This window comes from Vulpes vulpes, chromosome 6 (genome assembly GCF_048418805.1).
Source record: "Vulpes vulpes isolate BD-2025 chromosome 6, VulVul3, whole genome shotgun sequence".
NCBI classification, from domain to species: domain Eukaryota; kingdom Metazoa; phylum Chordata; class Mammalia; order Carnivora; family Canidae; genus Vulpes; species Vulpes vulpes.
In genome coordinates this window covers 56819190-56842165 of record NC_132785.1, presented here as the reverse complement: position 1 = coordinate 56842165, position 22976 = coordinate 56819190, and the positions used below count along the sequence as shown (strand labels likewise).

Sequence of the window (22976 nt, the reverse complement as noted above, 5' to 3'; positions counted from 1 at the left end):
CCAGTTCACTACTTTGTGATCAAGAAAAAACGACAAAAAGGAGTCAGAACAATACTCGGTATGTCACAAGCATTCAATAAAAGTGCTCACTATTATAAAATAATTTCAGGGACCAGCATGGTAAGGCTGGGAAAATAAACAGTAAGATCTATTTCAAAAGTACCTGTTTCACAACATGAGAAAGATGGACACTCATATTTTTTTGGGTCTTACTTTTCTATCAAGGGCTGAAAAAAGAGAATGAGCAGTCTTAATAAGGTTAACTTCTAGATCTTCCACAGAAAAGCATTTAAATGCTTTGTGGAAAATGTGGTTTATTGGGTAACATTCCTAACAAGTAAATTGCTCATGAGTAAAGTACTCAAAGGTTTGTTGTGGGGGGCCAGTGATCATTAACACGTTCTACCATCAGGTCTCACACTCGTAGGTATTCAGAAAATGTCTTTCCCTCCCTTTTCCTTATATTCTCTAACCGATCCAACTGTTGATGGCTTTTAGCATGTAAAAGAATGTAAAGCAAGAGTTGGGAGAGTGAAATAGGAATGTGAAAAAAAATTTTTTTTTAAATAAGAAGTAGTAGTTTAAAAAACTTTTTCTTGAGATTCAGGTTGGCAACCTTTCAGTAAAGCACATGGGAGATCTCACCTCCCATCACATCTATCAACGGAATGGTGGTCTCCAATAAGTGAACTCTTCACCTCCCCTTGTAAGGGGGCCATTGAGGTTTGTCATCCAGTTCCTATCATCAGACTGGTTCGGACACTCTTGAAACATGTGAGTTTCTTATCAGGGAAAGCAAGCTACAGACTCTTAAAGACTAAATGTATATCAGGCCATTTTTAATCATACTAAACCATCAACTCCATAGTAATGGGAGTAAAAAAAAGACCAGTTTTGTGAGAAGGCATTTTATGAATCTGAAGGCAAAGGGACGATGAACAGTTAAAATTTATTCATTCCTAGATTAATTTAGCTAATCAAATGCTTTGGGGCCTAGTCATTCACCAATGGTTCATATTACAGAAAATACTTACAATTAGCCTAAATTAAATGTCTGTGGAGGGATAATATGAAGGAAGAGAATATAAATCTAACTTCCACTTATCATCCTTACCATTACAACAATAAAAATTCATTAATTTCCATATGAATTCAGAAATTTTATTTAACCCTTAAGGAAACCTTAATGTCCTACCATATAATTCAATAGAAAATTGGGGGAAAAAAAAGACTGAATACAAACTATCTTAAGACATTAATCAAACTTTTAATGTTATCAATTTATTGCATATGTCAGTACAGAAAAATAGAAAGTATATTCTAAAAGAAATTTATTGTAAAAAAAAAAAAACAAATGTAAATGCTTGCTTGCCATGGCTAGCACATCGTTTACGGTAACATTCAAATTTGAGTTATAAAATTTTATTACTCCTTCAAATAAAATATGGCAAATAACAAAAATATGATTTACATCATGAAACTGGGTTAATGTATTTTATCCTGAATGTACTTGAATATGCCAAAAACAACTTGACTTTTCAGTATTCACTGTACTGACAGAAACTGTTATAAATTATGTTAAACAACACACACTCATCCCTGTTACATTATGAGTATATGGCACTTTTTGTAAAAAGTGTCTCTTATATGTAGTCCTATTTTTAAACTACATTTTTAAGATACAAAATATAAATGGAGGTATATTTGTGCCATTTGGCAAAAACATGTCGACTATAAGTAGGATGAATGTATTTATTCTGCTATACAAATGAATATATTATTTCTGATTAGCTAAGATGATGTGCATATATGGTAATATAAACAGAAGTGCTTTTCATTTTCTACCCTACTGATTTAAAAAATAGATGTCTGTGCTCTGTCATTTCTAACTTTACCTGAGTGATATGAAAATACATAAATCTAAGTGGATAATCTGAAAGCATTATAACGAATGTTTTTCACAGTTTTTTTTCTTCTTCTCTAATTGTTGTCAAACATAATAGGAAAAATGGAGAGGGGGGAGGTCAGTGGAAGAGTTCAGTATATCCCAATCATGACCTAATTTTAAGTGATTTCTGTGACATCCTGTTTAAAAGTACATTATTTTTTTCCCGACCTTAAGGAAGAAAGGGACTCAATAATAAAAAACTGCCCTTAAACTGACATTGAGAGAAAATTTATATAAAATTGAACATGACCTTCATTCTGTAATTTGACCAAACAAACCTATTCAGACCTCAAACCAAATCTTACAAAAATAAGAAATGAATATAAAAGCATCACGTGCTATGAATTCTCAACAAGAGACTATAATTGACACATTACCAAAGCTGGAACTTGGGTGATTATCAAGTGTCTACAGCTCATCAGGAAAGCTGCCCAGTAACAAAAAGGAAAATACTATTTTAATAAAAGTATCAATTCTACAGTCAAAGTATTTGCAATTCAGGTGCTCTAGTCACTTTCTCCATTAGAGACACCTTGCATACAAATGTATTGTTTTGCTCTGTTAGGTATCCTTTTTGCCAATCTCCTCAGTTAATCATTTCCTGGATCTACATCCAAGAACGAGGCCATATTCCCTTTCCAGCTATTTCTATTCATTTAATATTTTTTACCTTTCATCTGTCACAAATTCTTTCTCCCCATAGTTTGCAATATCCTTCTCAGTATCCTTTTTGCCATTTCCCCTCCAATAATCCCTTTCAAAATAATGATTTTGATCTAAATGAACTGTATCTTCCTGTATTTAAAATCGTTATACGATTTCCAAATTTGCATTAACTTAATAACTTAAAATTCATTCATAATCTCTTAGAGCTGCTCTTGCAGATGAGGCAGAAATTAATACACAAGGCAGACATAGTTCTATTCCCACTAGGACATGGGTCCAAATGAAGGTGTGACCTATGAAGCATTCACATTTTATTAAGACCGACTGCTTTGGCCACAAATTAGATGTTTTGAAAAAATGACGCCATGAGCTTCATGGACCTCTAATAACAAGAGTTTGTCTTCTACTCTCTACCCATCTAAGAAATTTCAAATACAGAAGCGAGGAAAGAAAGATGTATTACAACCCTAAACACAGCCCCTTCTGCTGCAGGAAGACACTTCCTTAATCCAAAGAGAAATGAAGGTGAGGATGGAAACAAGTACTTTACAATTTTTGAAATCCTAGCCTTAGGGAAAAACAAAACAAAACAAAACAAAACAAAAACCTGTTTAAAAACCCTTAAAAAAAAGCAGCATAAGAACAAAACACTGATGAAGAAAAGGTTTAAAGCTTTTATACTTCATCAGCATATTTACAGCTAAAGTTGATAAATCCCTCCATGAGTAGTAAACCAAATAATCACATGAAAACACACAAAGGTACTCTGTAAACTTAAAAGACTGATACAAGTCTAAGGTGTGCCAAGTAAGCTCATGCCTAAGGACACTGTATTTGTTGTATTAACTCTTTTCTTTTTAATATATTACTATTTAGTCATTCTACATATCAAGGATTGACAAGATGAAAAGTATCCTTTAATCATGGTGAATTTATACATAAAAATACACCTTCTAAAAAAAATACACCTTCTGTGATATGCATTACCAACTTTTTTTTAAAGCATGACTAACAATAATTTTTAGAAAAAGTGTCCTTAAAAATCATACTTGCTAGAATTTATTTTCTAAATACTGACATAGAGTGATTTAGACTGTTATGCAGCAAAAGTATTTCTAGCCCAATCTCCTTGGAAAGATTTTAAAATTAAAGTCAAGAATATTGACCCATTATTCCTCTACTCTAGCTGCTTGCACAAAGCCAATAAATATAGCTAAAATACTCAAAATATGTTAAAGCTGATGTAATGTAATGTACAGAGCTCAATTACATCTAATTTTTGAAGACGATTCGAAACAACCTAGCACAATTATACCTCATAGCTTATTTTTTTTAAAGTAAATCCTGCAAGTTTTAAGAGGCTTTTTTTTAAAGCAAGATTTTTCTTACTCTTCTATGTGCCTAAGTGCTACTTCTCACTTATAGCCATTTAATTGTTAAATGTGGAAATAGGTTCTGTAAGAATAAGCTCTAGAGTTCCTTCACTCCCACATTCCTACACTGAAGAAAAAATAAAGACTTCCTGAAACTGTCTTTCAGTGCTATCGTAACAACTGAAACATTAAACCAAAGAACAGCTTTTTTGCTTTTGTTTTTGTAACTTTTATTTTCAGAAAGTCCAATAAATGAGATCTTGACTTTAGTGGGCTAGATATACCTAGATACTGGACTTAAAAATCAAATGTGGGAGTTTCTATAAAATCGTATGTACAATCATGTAATGATGGTAAGACTTGATAATTTCATTCTTAAACAAGTTCTAATTATCATTATGACTGCTAGTAGTGGTTCAGCTGTAGACGTACAAAACCGACAGAAGCTAAAAGTCTCTTTGCCACCAAAATTACAAATGTTAAAAAGTTCAAATATGCACATCAAAGCTGCAGTAAAATCCTAAATTTCTATTTTTACATGCTATGATCCAGACTGTACCTAACAAAACACGGTACATGTATATTGGAAAATGGGGTCCCATTTATTTGTAAGAAAAAGCTGGATCTCGTATTCACCGGAGCAAAAGTCAACGGCAACCTGCACACAGGCCTCAATTTCACTTCTTGCCAAGAACAAAATAGAGTTTACATAAAAATAGATATGACCCAGGTTACCATATACATAGGTATATGACCAGTACTATTTACATTAAAAACATTGCATTGCATAATTCAAGGAATAAAATACCATCATGCATTTCATTTTAACTGTTAAGGGGAAGAATGCAGTTACAGACTATGTTTGCTTACCATGATTGTCCTGGTATTTACTAAAGGCAGAATACTCAAAGGTTTCTCGTTTACAAATCTCCTTCCACACCCAGCCATTAATCCATGTGTCACAGAGGGCACACCACTGAGGTAACAAGAAACTTTTGAATACAATATGCTATTATACTGGCATATTAAACTAAAGGTATGGATACATAACCACATTGAAAGGTTCGATGAAAATGTATGAAATAATCCCAAGAATTATAGTTCTTCAAATGTAAAAAACTATTTGGATTATCTCAAAGGAGCACTGAAGTCCTTTCAAAGTTTAATGTCACTCTTCAGACAAGTACAGACATAACACACTTCTAGAAAGGAACATTCTTTATCATTCTGCACAAATTAAAATACAGTGCATTAATCAAAAAAAAAAAACATCATATAATTGTTACATTAGATGAAGTTTTTGCCATTTCTTCAGGAGAATGACTTTTTATTACTTCTTTGATGAACTGTTCAAGGGCAGTGAAGTAACCCTGGCACTGCCATGTATCATTATGAGTTCCATCAGGAAAAATAGCTAATCTCTTAGTCCGAGATGGGGATAGTTCATAGAGTTGCTTCATCATTACTGGTGGGATCAACTGGTCAGAGAGTCCAGAGATGAAAAGAGAAGGCATTCTGCACTGAGAGATTTTTCTGTAGGACAAGAATTTATTTTTGTAGCACCATAAAGGAAGGTAACGCATCGGAAAGAATGAAAATAAAGTGCTGGCCATGTGCGGTATGCTTAAAAATGTGTTCTCCACCATAATGGCTGAAATCCTATGTGAATTTTCAGAAGCCAAATGAATAGCCACTGCTCCTCCCAAGGAACGGCCAAAAAGGAAGATTTTTGTTTTGTCAAGGTCAGGTCTAGTCATCACATAGTCTAGCACAGCTTCAGAATCCAGGTAGAGTCCTTCTTCACTTGCTTCTCCTTCGCTTTTCCCATATCCTCGATAATCAACAAGCAAAAGATTAACTTTGAGGTTAACCAACATAAGCAATGCATTTGGTAACCTGTGACCTATGTTGCCTGCATTCCCATGAAAATAAATTATAGTTGGGGAATAAGGTGAATTGTCTCCAGTGTATCTGATCAATATAAGATTTAGACGCACTCCATCTTTGGTTCTGATGAAAATGTTTTCATGTGGAATACCAGTGGGCATGGGAACATAAAGGCGTGACGAAGATGGCTGTTCTGGAAAATAAAGCAATACATCCTGGAATTTATATAGAATACCTGCTATTGATACGAATATTAACAAAAGTAAAATAACGCCTCCATACAGGTGAAAAGTCACTATTAAAGGTAAAAGAGAAATACGGCAAAGAGCCCAAGACCATGAAGCCAAGGCTATTAGCCATCTTTCAACAAAGTTCCACAGCATCCAGGACTTTTCCATTGTAGCTCTCCGAAAGTATCCTAAAGAGAAAGAGAGAGAGAGAATCAGTAATTCAACATACATTATTTTAAAAGTTAGTTCCGTGATATAAGAAATCATGGTCCTACGAGAATCTTTGAAAGGCTACATCAATCCATCCACCGTTGCTCTAATTTCCCTTGTTCCTTCAGTTCTCAAGTCTCCTTTCTCCTTCCACTACTGTGTTTAAGAAACATAAATATTAATCAAATTATATTCACTTTTTTTTTTAAAGTGCGTAATTACAACCAGGTACTTTCATTACTGCTTTCTCCTTGATTTGATAGGACAATCAGTTGATGTCATGTTCCCAAATTTTTATATAAGGGATATGGAGGCTCAGGGGCATAAGTAAATTGCTGTGCTACAAGCTCCTCAGGCAGAAGAGCCCAGGGGCCAACTAGGATAATCCCAAAGCTCTTGGTGTGCTTACCAGTGAGCTAGGTAGGTTGAGGGGGGAAAAAAAACTGTACTGAGGTTTAATTGACATATAACATATTATTTTCAGGTATACACATAAAGATATTGATATATGTTGGGAAACAATCACCACAGTAAGTCTAGTTAACATCTGTCACCATTCATAGTTGCAGAATTGTTTTCCTGTGATGAGAACTTCTAAGATGCGCTCTCTTAGCAACTTCCAAATATGCAAGACGTATTAATGACAGTTGCCAAGCAGTAGACCATATCCCCATGGCTATTTATTTTACAACTGCAAGTTTGTACATTCACCCATCTCATCCATCCCTGCCTCTGGCAACCAACAATCTGTTCTCTGTATCTAAAAACTTGGGGTTTGGGTTTGGTTTTTGGAGTTTTTTTAAAAAAAATTTTTCTTGTCTTTCTCTGACTTCTTTGTTAGCATAATGCTCTCAGGTCCACCAAATTTTGTCGCAAACAGCAAGGTTTCATTCTTTTTTATGGTGTGGTAATAGTTTGCCATGTGTATATATCACAATTTCTTTACCCATTCATCCATCCATGGACACTTAGGTTGTTTTATATCTTGGCTGTTGTAAATAATGTTGCAATGAACATGGGGGGGGGGGGGGGGGCGTATCTTTCTGAGTCAGTGGTTTTGTTTTCTTTGGATAAAGAGCCAGAAGCAGAATTGCTGGATCATCTGCTGGTTGTGGTTTTAATTTCTTGAGGAACCTCCATACTCTTTTCCACAGTGGCTGCACAGTTTACACTCCTACCAACAGTGCATGAGGATATCCTTTTCTCCACATCTTTGCCAACACTTCTTGTCTTGTTGATAAGAGCTATCCTGACAGGTAGGAGGGTATATCTCACTGTGGTTTTTGACTTGCATTTCCCTGACAATTTGTGATGCTGAACATCTTTTCATGTACCTGCTGGCCCTCTATATGTCTTCTCTGGAAAAATGTCTATTTCACTTCACAATCACATTGTATTTTGCTGCTATTCAGTTGTGTGATTTCTTTATATACTTTGGATACTAACCCCTAATCAAATATATGATCTGCATAGATAGTGTGCCATTCAGTAGGCTATTGACTCACTTGTTGACGGTTTCCCTTGCTGTGCAGAAGCTTCATAGTCGGATATAGTCCCACTTACTTATTTTGTTTTTGTTGCCCCTGCTTGGGTATCATAGATCCAAAAATCACTGCCAAGACAGATGTCCAGGGGCCTACTGCCAAGTGTTCCTCTAGGAGTTTTAGGGTTTCGGGTCTTAAAGTTCTTAATCCATTTTGAGTTAAATTTTTGTTTATGGTGTTAAGACTGGGCCAGTTTTATTCTTCTGCATGTGGAGATCCTGTTTTCCCAGTGCTATTTGTTGAAGAAATTGACCTTCCCCCACTGCATATTCTTAGCTCCTCTGCTATAAATCAACTGACCATTAGTGTGTAGGTTTATTTCTGGTCAGTCTATTCTGTTCTACTGATCTATGTATCTATTTTTAATGCCAATACCACATTGTTTTGATAGACCTTTGTGATATAGTTTGAATCAGGGAGTGTGATGCCTCCGGCTTTTTCTTTTTCAAGGTTGCTTTGGCTCTTTGAGATCTTTTGTAGTTCCACAAAAATGTAGGATTACTGTTCTCTCTCTTTCTGCAAAAATGCCACTGCAATTTTGATGGTGATTGCATGGTATCCGTATATTATTCTGGGTAATATGGACATAACAATTCTTCTAATCCATGAACAGGCAGTATCTTTCCATCAATTTCTGTCTTTTTCAATTTCTTTCATTAATGTCTTAATAGTTTTCAGTGTACAGGTCTCCCACCTCCTTGATTAAATTTATTCCTATGTATTTTATGAAAATGTAAATAAAACTGTTTTCTTAATTTCTCTTTCTGATAATTATTAGTGCATAGAAACACAACAGATTTTTGTATATTGATTTTGTAAACTACAACTTTACTGAGCTAGGTAGGTTGAAGGCAAATTTTACTAAAGAGATAGTTAACATATTCTAACCAACCAAGGCCACTCTGATATAATTTATTGTCAACTTTCTTTTTCACATTATAAATTATAAGTAAACAAACTAAAGTCAGAATAAAATATTTTCTTCTCTACCTGGAGGTTTTCCGTTAAACTTAGAACAATAATTTATTTAAATTAACCATGGGTTTCTAATATTGTATTATTTTTTAGAAAAAGTTGAATACTTTATTGTACACATTAAAATTTCAGATTGTCAGCATCATGAAATAATGCACAACTGTTCATATAGCTCTTATTGCAATTTCATATCATTGAGTCAAAACAGGTTGCTATGATTGCTATTGATAAAGCCACAAACACCTGGGGAATAAGTGTGAAACAATAGAGCAATTCTATTTGAGAACCAGAGATAAATGAAGAAAATGACTTACTAGAGAAAAACTTCTTTAAAGATTTCTGAAAATTATAATTGATAAAAGAAAACACAGAAGAAAAGTGATTCAAGCCAAAGCTTTTTGGTTATCAAATAAAAGTCCATGTATGGTATCTTAAAAAGGCAAAAAAGGTGAGATACAAGTTTTCTTATGTAGCAGTCATCTATTTATACATTTGCTTAATTTTAAAAATATTAAATTCTCTTTTACTCACTAATAAAACTACCATAAAGAAGTTATTCTTAAATTTAATAAATAACAGTTAATGACTAACTTTTAAAAATTTTACTGTATTCTATAAGCTAATAAATGTGAAATTTTCATTCACTGAACTAAACACTGAAAAAAATCATAAAACCAAGTTAAATTAGACAGCTATAAAGAGGAGTTAGATGACTTAATAGATATGATCTTTCACTATTATCTCACCAAACACATCTTACTATTTCACTAAACACAGACTTTCAAATTTGAGTTCTTGTTCAAATGACTCTCATTGAACATAAACAGCATAGCATTTTTCTAAAGTTTCTCTGAAATCAATACTGCCACCCAGTTGTAGCAAGTTTTATTACAATGAGTACTATGGTAAGCCAGAGAAAAGCCAATATGTGAGGTGAAACAAAAATTCAAGCTTAAAAACCACAGAGGCAATACCTGAGCAGTAGGTATCAAGAACTGGTTAAAGACCGGATTGAAAGAGTCTGCACTCTAGCAGCCAAATCAGCCAATTACATTCAATACTGAAAACTGTTCCAGATCAATTATCAGTTAATATCTTTTACAACCTATGACAGCTATGTATCAACAGAGCTTAGAATCAGATAGGGCTACTCTATATTCCTTCAACATAGTGGATAAGTCTTAACAACACATCCGGCCCACTTAAACTTTTCATCTAATGTTTAATTTTATTTTTATATTTTTTAATTATAAGTGGTATCAATGATTTTCATTTGTACCAAAAAGGTGTACTTGAGAAATGTGAAAATACAACAGTGTTAACTTTATACATAATTTTTTAAAATTTATGTAATGATTAGGATTAGCAGAGTTTGGGATAAAATACAAGTATATTAGAGCATTGCACTATTTGGAAAATATATACCATTAAAGATATTTCTTTAGTGAACAATTTCATGGTCTTTTTCATAGTTAAAGCCAATCATTTATGACAGTTTTCAGAGAGATGAGTAACTCAAACACCATTTATTTGGTGATTTAGTAGAAAAAAACACTAACATTTCATCACCCTAAATTCTGCTCTATCATACATTTGCTGAATAATTTTGTGTTTGTCACTTATTTCCATTTTGAATTTCCTTTTTAGTACAATGAGAATCTTTAAAATGTCTATATATAAGGATGGTCAGTATTACCAAATGAAACTAAAAGCATTTACAAATACTATGGAGATATGGTAATTTCATCTGCTTTTGTGACTAGTATTTCTAGCTGTACTACCATGTTTCTAACCATGTTCTGCTCAAATTAACATCAACATCAGAATGTACCAAGTAAATCTAGAAATTTGATAAGGGTCCCTATTATCTTGCATAATCAAGAGCTGACTCAGTTTTCAAATCAAACAAAATCTACTACAACATTACATACATACATATATGTAATATATATACACACACATACATATGTGTATATATAATATATAGGAAATAGTTATAATCTTCAATTACTCAAACTCTGAAAAATTATCTTTTTAAAAGTAGCCTCTTTAATTTCTAATTTCAACATACAATTTTGAATTTAAATCTATAAGGCCAACAACTGTCTTCCTTTTTCACTACCATATCCCTACTGGGTAGTACACCACTTGACATACATTCAAGACTAAGATGCTTTTTAAATGAACAACCCAGTAATGTATCTAAATTATTAGACTTCTTGGAAAACATAGCTGTATTCTGAGCATATATATATATGGCATATTTGAGTCCATTTCTGGTTAGAAATAGAGGAATTAAATTTGCAGTTTTCAACAGAGCATTCCTGAACAGTCTTTGTGACTTTTGTGATAAATGTAGCTAAATGACTTTGTGATAAACAAATGTAATCTTATAATCTTAAACTGTAGAAGATAGAATCAAAGTCAATCCATTTGGAAGAATATCAAATAGAAATCAATTGTAAGGGGGACAGGTGAATAAAAACTGCTCTGAAGTGTGTATGCTGTCTTCTATTTACTATGCTTTGGCATATCAGTGGTTTAGAAAGAGACCTCTACTCACAGACTGTCATTTTTACTTAACCCAATTATGCTAATAATTTCTGATCCCTAGTCTGTGTCACACCTCTATACTCTTAAAGGAACTGGAGCAAGCAAACCTAATATAGGAAGGATTTTTTTATTTACTAAATTTGTTGAAACGATCAGCAAAATACAATTACTGGAGGCATTTGCTCACATGTAAAACTTGTACAGACCCAGATGTTAGGAAAGTCAGTAAGAATGAATGCCACCTCTAATACAGTCCACTGTATAGATCCCATAGCTAGTGGTATGCAAGTTTTCCATATATTTTGTCAATAATTTAGTGTAAGTAAAGAAAGTAAAACCTTTTCTCAGGCATGAAAAAAATGACCTCTGGTTAACCTTCTAGTAGTTTCCCTGGAAACCCATAAAGGTGGGATACTAGCTATTTCTAGACAATGTTTTGTGTGGTAAACTTGACCCCGAGTGGTGAGCAAAATCTAGATTGATTTTTAAAGATTTTATTTATTTATTCATGAGAGACACACAGAGAGAGGCAGAGACGCAGGTAGGGGGAGAAGCAGGCTTTCCATGGGGAGCCTGATGTGGCACTCGAACCCAGGACTCAGGGATCATGAGCTGAGCCAAAGGCAGATGCTCAACCATTGAGCCACCCAGGTGTCCCTAAATCTAGATTTAAATACTGAGGAGGGCTACCCATGTCCAGTAGGAAGTATAAAGGTGGCCTTTTCTCAACAGGGATATGGCTTGTAACTGGCGTGTCCTCTGCTAAGTCCTGGATGCAATGCCCATGAGCTATTACAAAAGATACTATTTCCCAATAAGCAGGAAGCAGCTAAGTCAGAGTGGCACCTGCTCCCAACCACATCATCTTTCCACTAGCCTGAGTTATTATTTGGGAACAACACACCTGATACTAACATGCTGGCTTTTCTATCCCATATATTTCAACAAAGGCGAGAGAATGCCAAGTATGGTCTATCAGGTCTTGAGAGTGTGAATATCCAGCTGAACCCAAGACCATTGCTGGCCGTGGACAATAAACAAGGCAAGATGTTATACCTTAGAGTACATTTTATGGGGCAAAACATTTATGAAATGTGATGCCAAATAAGATGGATTATCTGCCAGGTTCTTTTGAATGATCAAATGCATTTGCTGAGGCCTCTTAGTATCCTAAACAATCAACTTTATACTAACTAGAAGGGTTGCATAACGGGAAAGAACATTAGACCTACAGACAACAGAAACTCAGACAACCAGTATCTTCTCATCTTCCATGCTTCTACCTTACTATGTTCTATCACACCAGATCCCACAGTCTGAAGTCTCTAAAACCCATCCAGCTGTGGCTTTAACCACCTCACTTAATCTTTACTTAATATAGGAGAATCTGATGCATGAGCTCTCATCACGATCTCTCATAAAAAGTAAACCTCATTTGCTAATAAATCCAATGGTTCTTTCTCAATAAACACTGCAACATCACAACCCCTAAGCAGCACCAAACACTGACTTCCTCAGCTTCCAGTATACTCAAATTCCAGCAGTCCTCCCTCTGACCCAACCCCTAATACAGGTATTTTCCAAGGTCTTGTCCATTTATCTCCTTTCCCTCAGCCATCTCATTCTCTCTCATGGCTCCAATTATCATACTGGTTGTATAAATTATTCTGATTCTGTGTCTACTCCATCTACAATCTCAATTTACCTGTTTCCTGAGTACCTGATGTTCAGTGACACCTCAAACTTATCTATAACTAACCATACCCTTCTCCTCATCTTACATTTTGAATGCTTTATGTTAATTATGAAAAAAAAAAAGCATGATGTGTAAACACTTTAAAAAAAACAGGTGAAATTCTGGAGCTCAATATATAATAATAAGTAAACTAAAGCTTAAGCACATTATTATAACACACACAGGTCGTGATTCAATGAAAAATCAACATTAAAAATAATTTTGTGCTTTTTATTTAGATGAAGTAATTAGAGGCCTCAAATTGATACTAGTAAGCACTTCTCAAGAAATAATCTATTGAGGGGTGCCTGGGTGGCTCAGTCGGGTGAGACACCAACTCTTGATTTTGACTCAGGTCATGATCTCAGGGTCTTGAGATTGAGCCCCAGGCAGTTGGGCTCCCTGACCCTCCTCCTGCTCCCGTGTTCACACTCACTCTAAGATAAATAAATGAATCTTTAAAAAAGAAGAAGGGGCACCCGGGTGGCTTAGCATCTTCCTTTGGCTCAGGTCATGATCTCATAGTCCTGGGATAGAGCCCCCATATGGGGCTCCCTGCTCCACGGGGAGTCTGCTTCTCTCTCTCTCTCTCTCTCTCTCTCTCTCTCTTTCCCCCTTCCCACTGCTCATGTTCTCTCTCCCCGTCTCAAATAAATAAATGAAAATCCCCCCCAAAAAGAAATATTCTATTGGAAGCATGACTAATTTTTATTATAATGTATAGGCAAAGTAGATATGAAAGTTTTCCTTTTAAAAAAATTGTTTTGAAATATTAGCAACATCTTGTACTGTCAGAACCATCAGGTTGGCTACAGTGTCAGTAGAGTGATAAGTCAACCAAGTGAGTGATAGGCATGCTCACCTGATCTCCATCACCTCATGTGCTCCCTCATATATACGTACCTGGAGAAATGCGAATGGCTCCATGCCTAAGGGAAAATATTTAAATACTGTCTAACCTCATGCTCAACAAAAAGAGAGCAGTAGCAAAGTCATGCCCCTCCTCAATGACAAGTCCCCAGAACACAACCACAAACGCCCACGGGAGTTCTCAAACCCATCCTAGGCCAGTGAAGCGGTCCCTCAGTTTCCCAGCCTTGTCAGATTCCAATGCATCCCTCCCTACTATTTAAAGGTTAAAGGTCATGCCACAAATATGTACAGATCCCATTATGCGCATGATAGTGCCTAGGGACTACAGACTATTTAAATTTAATAAATGTATAGCCCTTGTCCTCATGTAGCTCGTGATCTACTCAGGAAACACACGGGGCATATATAACAATGCACGTGTAATATAAGTTGACTTAATTATAGAGAAGACAAAGAAAATCAAAGATCACAATTGCCCTTAAACACAGCAAAAGAAAAATAAAGCCATAATGATGTGTCCTTTACAACATGATTTAGTCATATCTACATTTTATCATGCTTGTTTACTTAGAGAAACCATGTGGAAATCTATGCAAACTTTTAAAAAACAGGACAAAGCACAACTCCCTGATTAAGGATTTCTCTTACTTGCCATCAAATAGCTGTCTATGCCACATATTTTTATCCATTTAGCATAATTATTCACAGGAAGTGGAAGTATGCAGGCATAATCTAAGTAAATACTTGGCCATCACAGTGTCAAGGAAATCAGAGCAGCCAAACTGGATGAGCTTAACGTTCCCATTAAGCCTGAGACCTTCCTTTGCCAGTGGTTTTCAAAAGGTGGTTGCACTGCAGACGCCTAGGGACACCAAGACCCTCTGACGTGTCTCTGAGATCTGCATTATAATTATATTAAGACACTATTTGCACTAATGGTACAAAACCAGTGCTGCATACGACTGCAGCTGCCTGGCAACAAACAAGACAGATCAACCAGGAGTCCTATTCTTTATCCCCATGAATTCCAGGAAAGGGGGGGAATGTCAGTTTTACTCAAGAATGTCACTGAAAAACTCATTAAAAAAGTATTAATTATATCTCAACCAATGAGTACACATCTTCCATGTTCTGAGTGACAAGTGTGTGACACAATGAGGAGGACACCAGATCACTAGTGCTGTGTACTGACAGTCTGAGTTGTGAGCTGAACTATGTGCTTTGTTCAGGTGATAATATTTTTACTTAAAAAGACAATTAAACGGGAAGTCCCAGTGGCTCAGCAGTTTAGTGTTGCCTTCGGCCCAGGGCGTGATCCTGGAGACCCGGGATCAAGTCCCACATCAGGCTCCCTGCATGGAGCCTGCTTCTCCCTCTATGTCTCTGCCTCTCTGTGTGTGTGTCTCTCAGAAATAAATAAAATCTTAAAAAAAAAAAAAAAAGACCATTAACAAAACTATGGTTCCTCAGGCTTAGGTGTCTGGCACACATTCCACAGAAAATGAATGTGAAGTTGCCAATAGCTTCCCATGACTTCAGAGACTTTTCTGATGGCATTGTGGTAATGATATTATTAGCAAATGTGATTTTTGATAACCTTTCAAACGTATCGGCATTTGGAACTATCTGCCCAACACAGCAAACAAATATTTTCCAAACAACCAATGAATGATACCACATAAACAAAGCATGAGTAAAAGTTTATTGTGAGATAAACTGATGGATTTTTAAAAAAAATATTTTCTTTATTATTCATGAGAGACACACACACACAGAGGCAGAGACATAGGCAGAGGGAAAAGCAGGCTCCCTGCAGGGAGCCTGACGCAGGATTTGATCCCAGGATCATGACCTGAGCCAAAGGCTGATGCTCAACCACTGAGCCACCCAGGCATCCCTACAAAAGTTCTTTGATACAAGTTTCAGATTCCACAACGTAACTAACCCTTAAGATGCTATCTGTCTAGTATTGGAATAGTATCCATAATAACCATAATACTACTCTCTTATCAACTATGGGTCTGTGCAAGCCTGATCTGCCTCATAAAGTTCACCTCAAACAGCCTACCTTCTGAGAATGATACAGAAACGTGATGATCAGCCTGTATTCTATCAAGCAGACATTAAAGATATTTACAGAGATGTAAAACAATGCCATACTCCTCATTATTATTTTTTTGCAAAGACAGCTGTTCTGGATAAAAAATATATTAATATGCAATAAATATTTTGCTGCCACTTTAAAATGATAATTTACATATTTCATAAATTCTCAGCTTTAGTTTCTAACAATAAATACCTCTCTCTAGAGTATACATATACAAGAACACTTTGGCATCCCTGGTAATTCTTTAAAATGTAAAGGGTTCTGAGACCAGAAAGTTTGAAAAACACTGTTCTATAGTGCCTAACTATATAACCTTACCATCTTTCTCCTCCAGAAACTTGTCTCCTTCAAATTAAGAATGATATACTATGGAGAGAACTAGGTAACTATCAAATCATCCTAAATACCCCACAAATTGTCCTGAAGACTGACAGAACAGATTCCACAACTAAAAGGAGAAAAGAGGCCACGTCTAAGAAGATTCTTACAGCTGAGACTTGCAGTACTAGGTGGAATCAAAGCGGGGCAAGTGGACTTCCTTGTCTTGTTCCTGATCTTTGTTAGGGCTAAAGCATTAAATCTTCCACCACTGAGTATGCTGTTACTTTTGAGTGTTTTATATTTACATGGCCTTCATTTGTTGAAGTATATCCTCTCATACCCACTCTGTTGAGAGTTTTTATAATAAAACCAGATGTTTGATTTTTTCAATAGTTTATTCTGACCATTAAAATGATCTTATGATTTTTATCCTTCAATTTGTTAATGTGTGGCATCATGCTGACTGAGAATATTGAGCCACTACTGGATCCCCAGAATAAGTCCCCGAAACTAGTATAATAATGTATGCCAACTATACTGGAATTAAAATAAAAAATAAAAGAAAAAAGAAAAATCCCCACCCCCACTCCCAAAGAAAGAAGTACTACATTAAGTATTTTGTGCATTACAACATATGCAGGTTGCTAAAGCTTGCTAGATTTTGGAAGAGAAGTATCTTTAATAAAAAGACCTAATATTTTTCAGGTTCCCAAGGATCCTAAACATAAGACAGATGACAAGCTGTGGAGAGGAAATTTTCTGCCTAGGCAAAGGTTCTGTGTCACTCTGGGTGAGGCTTGTACCCGGTGAATGCTGCTTCCCACATTCTCAAATCACTAGCCAAGTCGATATTTAAATATGGCAACCTATTTTGTTTTTTTTTTTTTTTTAAAGATTTTATTTATTCATTCATGATAGTCACAGAGAGAGAGAGAGAGAGAGAGGCAGAGACACAGGCAGAGGGTGAAGCAGGCTCCATGCAGGGAGCCCGACGTGGGATTCGATCCTGGGTCTCCAGGATCGCGCCCTGGGCCAAAGGCAGGCGCTAAACTGCTGCGCCACCCAGGGATCCCGGCAACCTATTTTGAATGGGTATTCCCGCATATCATTTTTTTAGCTTGGGTTTCAGTTTCCACATTTGCAGAAAGAATCCCTAAGATCTCACAAATTCTTTTTTTTTTTTAAGATTTTATTTATTTATTCATGAAAGACAGAAAGAGAGAAAGGAGCAAAGACACAGGAAGAGGGAGAAACAGGCTCCATGCAGGGAGCCCGACGGGACTCGATTACAGGTCTTCAGGATCAGGCCCTCAGCTGAAGGCAGCGCTAAACTGCTGAGCCACCAGGGATGCTCAGGTCTCACAAATTCTATTTTATAGGTGATAGAGAAAAATCAAAGGCAGAGTTGGAAAATAAGCATCAGATTATAAACAGTCTTTGCTAACTACCACAGAAGGTTGGCGGGCCCAGTTATATGACTTTAACAAGTAACTGAAAAGTTAGGGAGAGGTAAGTATTCACCAAGATTAAAAATGATTCTCCAGCAATCTCGGATGTGCACAGATCCAGTGATTTTATATTTAAGTTGAAGTTTGTGAAGTATTTTATTCATCATACACTTTCCAGTCTCCTTCCCAGACCACTGTCAAATAACACATTTTTATTTTTATTTTTTTTTAAATTAATTTATTTATTTATGATAGTCACAGAGAGAGAGAGAGAGGCAGAGACACAGGCAGAGGGAGAAGCAGGCTCCATGCACCGGGAGCCCGATGTGGGATTCGATCCCGGGTCTCCAGGATCGCGCCCTGGGCCAAAGGCAGGCGCTAAACCTCTGCGCCACCCAGGGATCCCAAATAACACATTTTTAAAGCACACGTAGTTAAAGTTGTAGAAAATAACTCTGGCTGAGCAACCTTTACATAAAACTACAGACATAGCATGTTTTAGTTAGGAGTGTGTAATTACTAGGAGAGGAGAAAAGAAAACTAGGAATATACAAGGAATGATCATGAGTTTCTGTGAACTCTGCAATGTCTTGTTTCTGCTTTAACAGAACTCAGGTTAATGTTTCCAGTAGAAAAGTAATGTACATGATGGCAAACATTAAACATTACTTTCAAGTCTAGAGTAACAACCACCATCAACTTCTTCCTTGCCAAAAAATATTATCACCCCCCTTTGAAGTTGGTAATCTATTCAGATCAGTTCTTTATCCAGCAATATTTTATCTACAAATTAAAAACAACTTAAGTATATCAAGATTAAAACCCAAATTATGGGAATGAATACATTTTAATTATTGCCTCAATAACTAGGGAGAGTAAATCAGACAAATACGTTATTCTTTCAACCACACTTAAAATTATATTTTAATAAAGGTCAGAATTTTCACACAAAAAAGTAAATGCTCATTATCCTTACTATTTTTTCATTGCAAACGTTTACACTGTATTACACAGTATATGGTGATTTACTGATTCTGCCAACAGTACAAGATCGTTAAAAAAAACCACAGATGTTTACCTGCACGTGAAAGACAAATTCCCTCTATGAATGTGAGTGAAGGTTCCCCAACTATATACACACAATGGAAAAAGTCCTCACTCATGAATATACTATTATTTTTCAAGGCCCTTAAGTCCATCTCAAATTGATAATTTGGGGAATAGCTTGTTTAAAAATAAAAACTGATCATTCATTTAAAAACGTACCTACAAACAAAACAAAACAAAACAAAACAAAACATACCTACAAGTGACAGAACAGTGCACGTTCAAGCAAAGGCTGTAAAACTTAGAAAGCAAATTCATGTGTCATCACTAACAGCCAGATCACAGACAAACAATGAGTATCCCATGCTGCTCCTCAAGCACTCTGAAGGAATTCAGTTTCCAATCCCATTCCCAGTAATACAGAACTCAGACTCAACCTTCCTGCATCCACAGATCTCCTTTTCTGCGCAGGGAAGTTAAGAAATCAAGCTAGCTGCACAGCTGACGTGGAAACACAAGTAGCTATCTCTGTGCTGGAGACACCACAGAATGAATTATCTACTTCCCTAATGGGTATCCACATGTCATCAATAATGAAAAAGGGTGTATTAATAGTCCTTTGGGACAAATGAACAACAATGGCCTATGAAAATGTTGGAGAGTAACTGAATAGTTGAGATAGCTTTTTACATTGGGATTTAAACCTTCTTGAGCAGATATCTCAAACACACCAGACAGCCACACAAATGGCATTTTCCTGCTGCCCCCTTTACTTGAAGCATGGAAAACTTGGCAAATACAGCCAACTCTGAGAGAACAAAGATGACAGATCACTATCACTATGGAAGCCAATCACAATTTGTCCTGAGATTATAAATATCTGTAAGAAAGAAAATTATTTAAAAAGATTCACAAAAGCTAAAAATGCAAATAAGTAATGTTAGAATTAAAACTGATAATGAAATTCAGACAAAGTTTCCAACTTATGGAGGGGGTACTGTTCTAGATACTTTACTCAAAACTAGATGGATGAAACTTAAAAATCATTTTTCTCATAAAACCAACGTTGCAGAAATAAAATTCTCAGGCTAACTCAATAATGTATATAGTTCACTTTGGGAAAATACTACAGCTTTGCAACTTCAGAAGGTACTGCTGTAGGAGTCAGGACCTATAAGAAATAGTAACAAAATATGTAATAACTCATTATGAAGTGTATCCTTTGAGGGGGAAAACATCTCAACTAGAAAAATTAGATAAACTGGATCCCTTTTCTTCGGTCCAAACCTAAGAAGGGTTATCTAAGGGTCTCAGGCATTCCTGAATGAGATTTAAGCAAGAATTAGAAAGATTTTAGAATCTGAGTTATAACTGAGTTCTAAATCAGTGAAAAACAGAAATAGATTCCCCTGAAATGAGCAGCAAGAGAGGGGAGATCACAGGAAAACGTCAGGCCTGGCAGCCTCCTGAACCTATCACCAAGTTCTCACTTAGCTGGTGAAGCCTGTCACTCAGAGGGCAAGGGCCAGGTGTGCCCGAGAAGGCAGGTGGGGCTCCCGGGTCTGGACGCACAGATGGTCCTGAGCTGGCTTATACGCGTCATTTCAAATCACCTACCAAAGGGAGGCAGTGTGATGCAGCGGAAAGAGACCTGTTTTCTGGCTTGGTCTGTAATTACCTGGGTGACTTCTGCCAACTCACTTAGCTTCTCTAACTATAGGTTTCCTCCGAGGTAAATGGGAGGTGAAACACATAATTGAAAAACTGCTGGGATCTAGCGTGATACATAGTGTGTTAGTGCAGCTACTTCCCTAAGACCACATTCAAAGCGTTTATTATCCACCCACAGCGGGGTAAGGGAAAGTAAGTACAACTAGAACTTCTGGACTTGGGTTAAATAAGACAAGACTCACTGGAGAATACCTGAGTATGTGCACACAGGAAATAAACTGGGCAATGCCTTATTTTTCTGTGACAACCCAGCTCCCTCAGGAAGCCTTCGAGGGACCTCTGCTCCCTACCAGCAACCGTTCCACTTTCTGTAGTCAGTACAAATTTACGTGGTGCCGCCTACTACCACAGGATAACGAATTTATCTGCTTCACATAGGCTGGGACTTCCTTGACGACGAGGACTTCATCTCTTCGGTTCTGTATTTTCAGTACACAGCGCCTGGCACATAGTAAGTCCGTGCACAGGGACTGAATGGAGCAGTCTGCTTTGGGGTAGGGTAGTGAGATGACATTACATGGGTAACGGCCAACGGCTACTTACTGAAATAACATTGAACTTTTTAAGCAAAAGACGTGATTAATCTAAGCCTGCACACGGAGAAGTACTGACCCGTGCCAGGGAGACCGGGAGGGGATCACCCAACGTCAAACATCAGCACGCGAAGCCCCTGTACCTACTCAGTTACCACCTAGCAGCCCCATGTGAAGCGGCTGTGGAATAAAAAATATGGGGTTTGGTCATGACACCCCAGGAGTAAGGCTAATGATGCGTTCTGCAGGAAATGCATTCAGCGGACAGACACGCCGGCGGGACCGGCCGCGGCCATGCGGGGTGCGGTCGCGCTGGTCCCTGGACACCCCAAACTTCCCGCCCGGGAACCCGCAGGTCGAAGGCTGTCGGCGCCAGGTCCCCGCGCCCGAGCCAGGGACGTTCCGGCTCGCTGTCCCTCGGGGCGCGGGGGGCGCGGGAGGGCGCGGGGGGCGCGGGGGGGGGGCGCGGGGGGCGGCGCGGGGGCCTCCCGGTACTGGTCCGTGCGCGCTCCTGGGAACGCGGCGGACCAGGTCCCGACCCCCGCACGGCAGCCCGGGGCCCCGCGCCCGCGCCCGCGCCCGCGCCCCCGCCGGGCCCCGCACCCACCTCGCGGCAGACCCCGCCGGCCGCCCTCCCACCCCCGCCGGGAGCGCTCCCGGCCGCCGCCGCCGCCGCCGCCGCCGCCGCCGCCGCGCGCCGCACTTACTTAGACCCGCTCGCAGGCTGCGCAGTCGGCCGCGGACACGGAAGCCGGCGCCGCGCAGCAGCGTCCCCCGGCGCCGCTTCCGTCGCTCCTCATCGTCCTCCGCCAGCCGAGGGGCCGCCGCCGTCGCCACGGTCTAGCCCGGAGCTCTTGCGGCGCCGCTCTCGGCTCCTCCACTTCCGGCCCACGCTCGGTGTCGCCGGCAAATATCCCCGCCGGCACCCACATCACCTGCTCTCCTCTCAGCCTTCCTCCCCCAAGCGCGAACCGGCCCGCCCTCCCGGGCGTGCGCACAAGCGACGGTCGCGGGGAGTCCCCGCGACGGTGGCCCGCGAGGACAAGATACCGTGGAGCCTGGACCCCGGCCCAGTGGAGCTCGCGGCGCGCTACCCGCGGCTTCTGCGCCAGGGGGCCTCTGGAGGCCTTCCGACACTCCTCCGGGGCCCCCAGGTGAGTGTTTGTAATGCTCCAGATTTCCCTTCGGGACACAGCTCTAAGTGTGCACACAAATAAATATTAATTACATAAGAAAGCGTGTCTGCCTAATAGAGTTATGAGCGCATTAAAGTGTATTCCCCTACGTACTTAAAATGCATGCATAACTCCTTTTGTTCCTATTTTCTCCCAACCCAGCCCTCTCCGACCTCTAGCAGAGGCCTGCACCTGGGGAGATTTAGACGGGCTTTCGAAGGAAAAGAATGCAAAATAATCTTATTTTTGCAAATTTTACAAAAGCACGGGCCCAGGGGAACACTGCTAGAGCCCAGGGCGTGGGAAGTGGCCACACAAATGAGCCCTTGAAGCTAATATTTCATTAGATTCACTGTCTTTTTAAAAAAATTTTTTTTTAAGAGATTTTATTTATTTTGAGAGAGAACACAAGTTGGGAGAGGAGCAGAGAGAAACAGAGAGAATCTCAGGCAGACTCCCTGCAGAAGGTGGAGCCCAACAGGGGCCTCCATCTCACCACCCGGAGATCATGACCTGAGCTGAAATCAAGAGTCGGAGGAGGCTTAACCTACTGAGACATCCAGGTGCCTCTCATTAGCTTCACTGTCAACCCACCTGGGCACCAAGTTGTACTAAATTGT

At 38.3% G+C, this 22976-nt stretch overlaps 2 protein-coding genes across 2 annotated transcripts in view; one reads left to right on the top strand and one right to left on the bottom strand.

Moving 5' to 3' along the window:
- Positions 1-1247: 1247 nt before the first annotated feature.
- On the bottom strand, positions 1248-22061 carry ABHD13 (abhydrolase domain containing 13). The gene is made up of 2 exons (XM_026008872.2): positions 21889-22061; positions 1248-6292 (listed from the first exon to the last, which is right to left on the bottom strand). The coding sequence occupies exon 2, from the start codon at positions 6270-6272 to the stop codon at positions 5259-5261; it is 1014 nt and encodes a 337-aa protein (XP_025864657.2). The 5' UTR covers positions 6273-6292; positions 21889-22061; the 3' UTR covers positions 1248-5258.
- The window catches only part of LIG4 (DNA ligase 4), a 132937-nt gene continuing 131859 nt past the window's right edge, over positions 21899-22976 (top strand). The window contains exon 1 of the mRNA XM_026008869.2: positions 21899-22335. The gene's annotated coding sequence lies outside the window, so the exon portion shown is untranslated. The remainder of the gene's footprint in view (positions 22336-22976) is intronic.

Coding starts and splice junctions, on each gene's coding strand:
- ABHD13 (XM_026008872.2), bottom strand. CDS start 6,272: ATGGAAAAGTCCTGGATGCTGTGGAACTTTGTTGAAAGATGGCTAATA.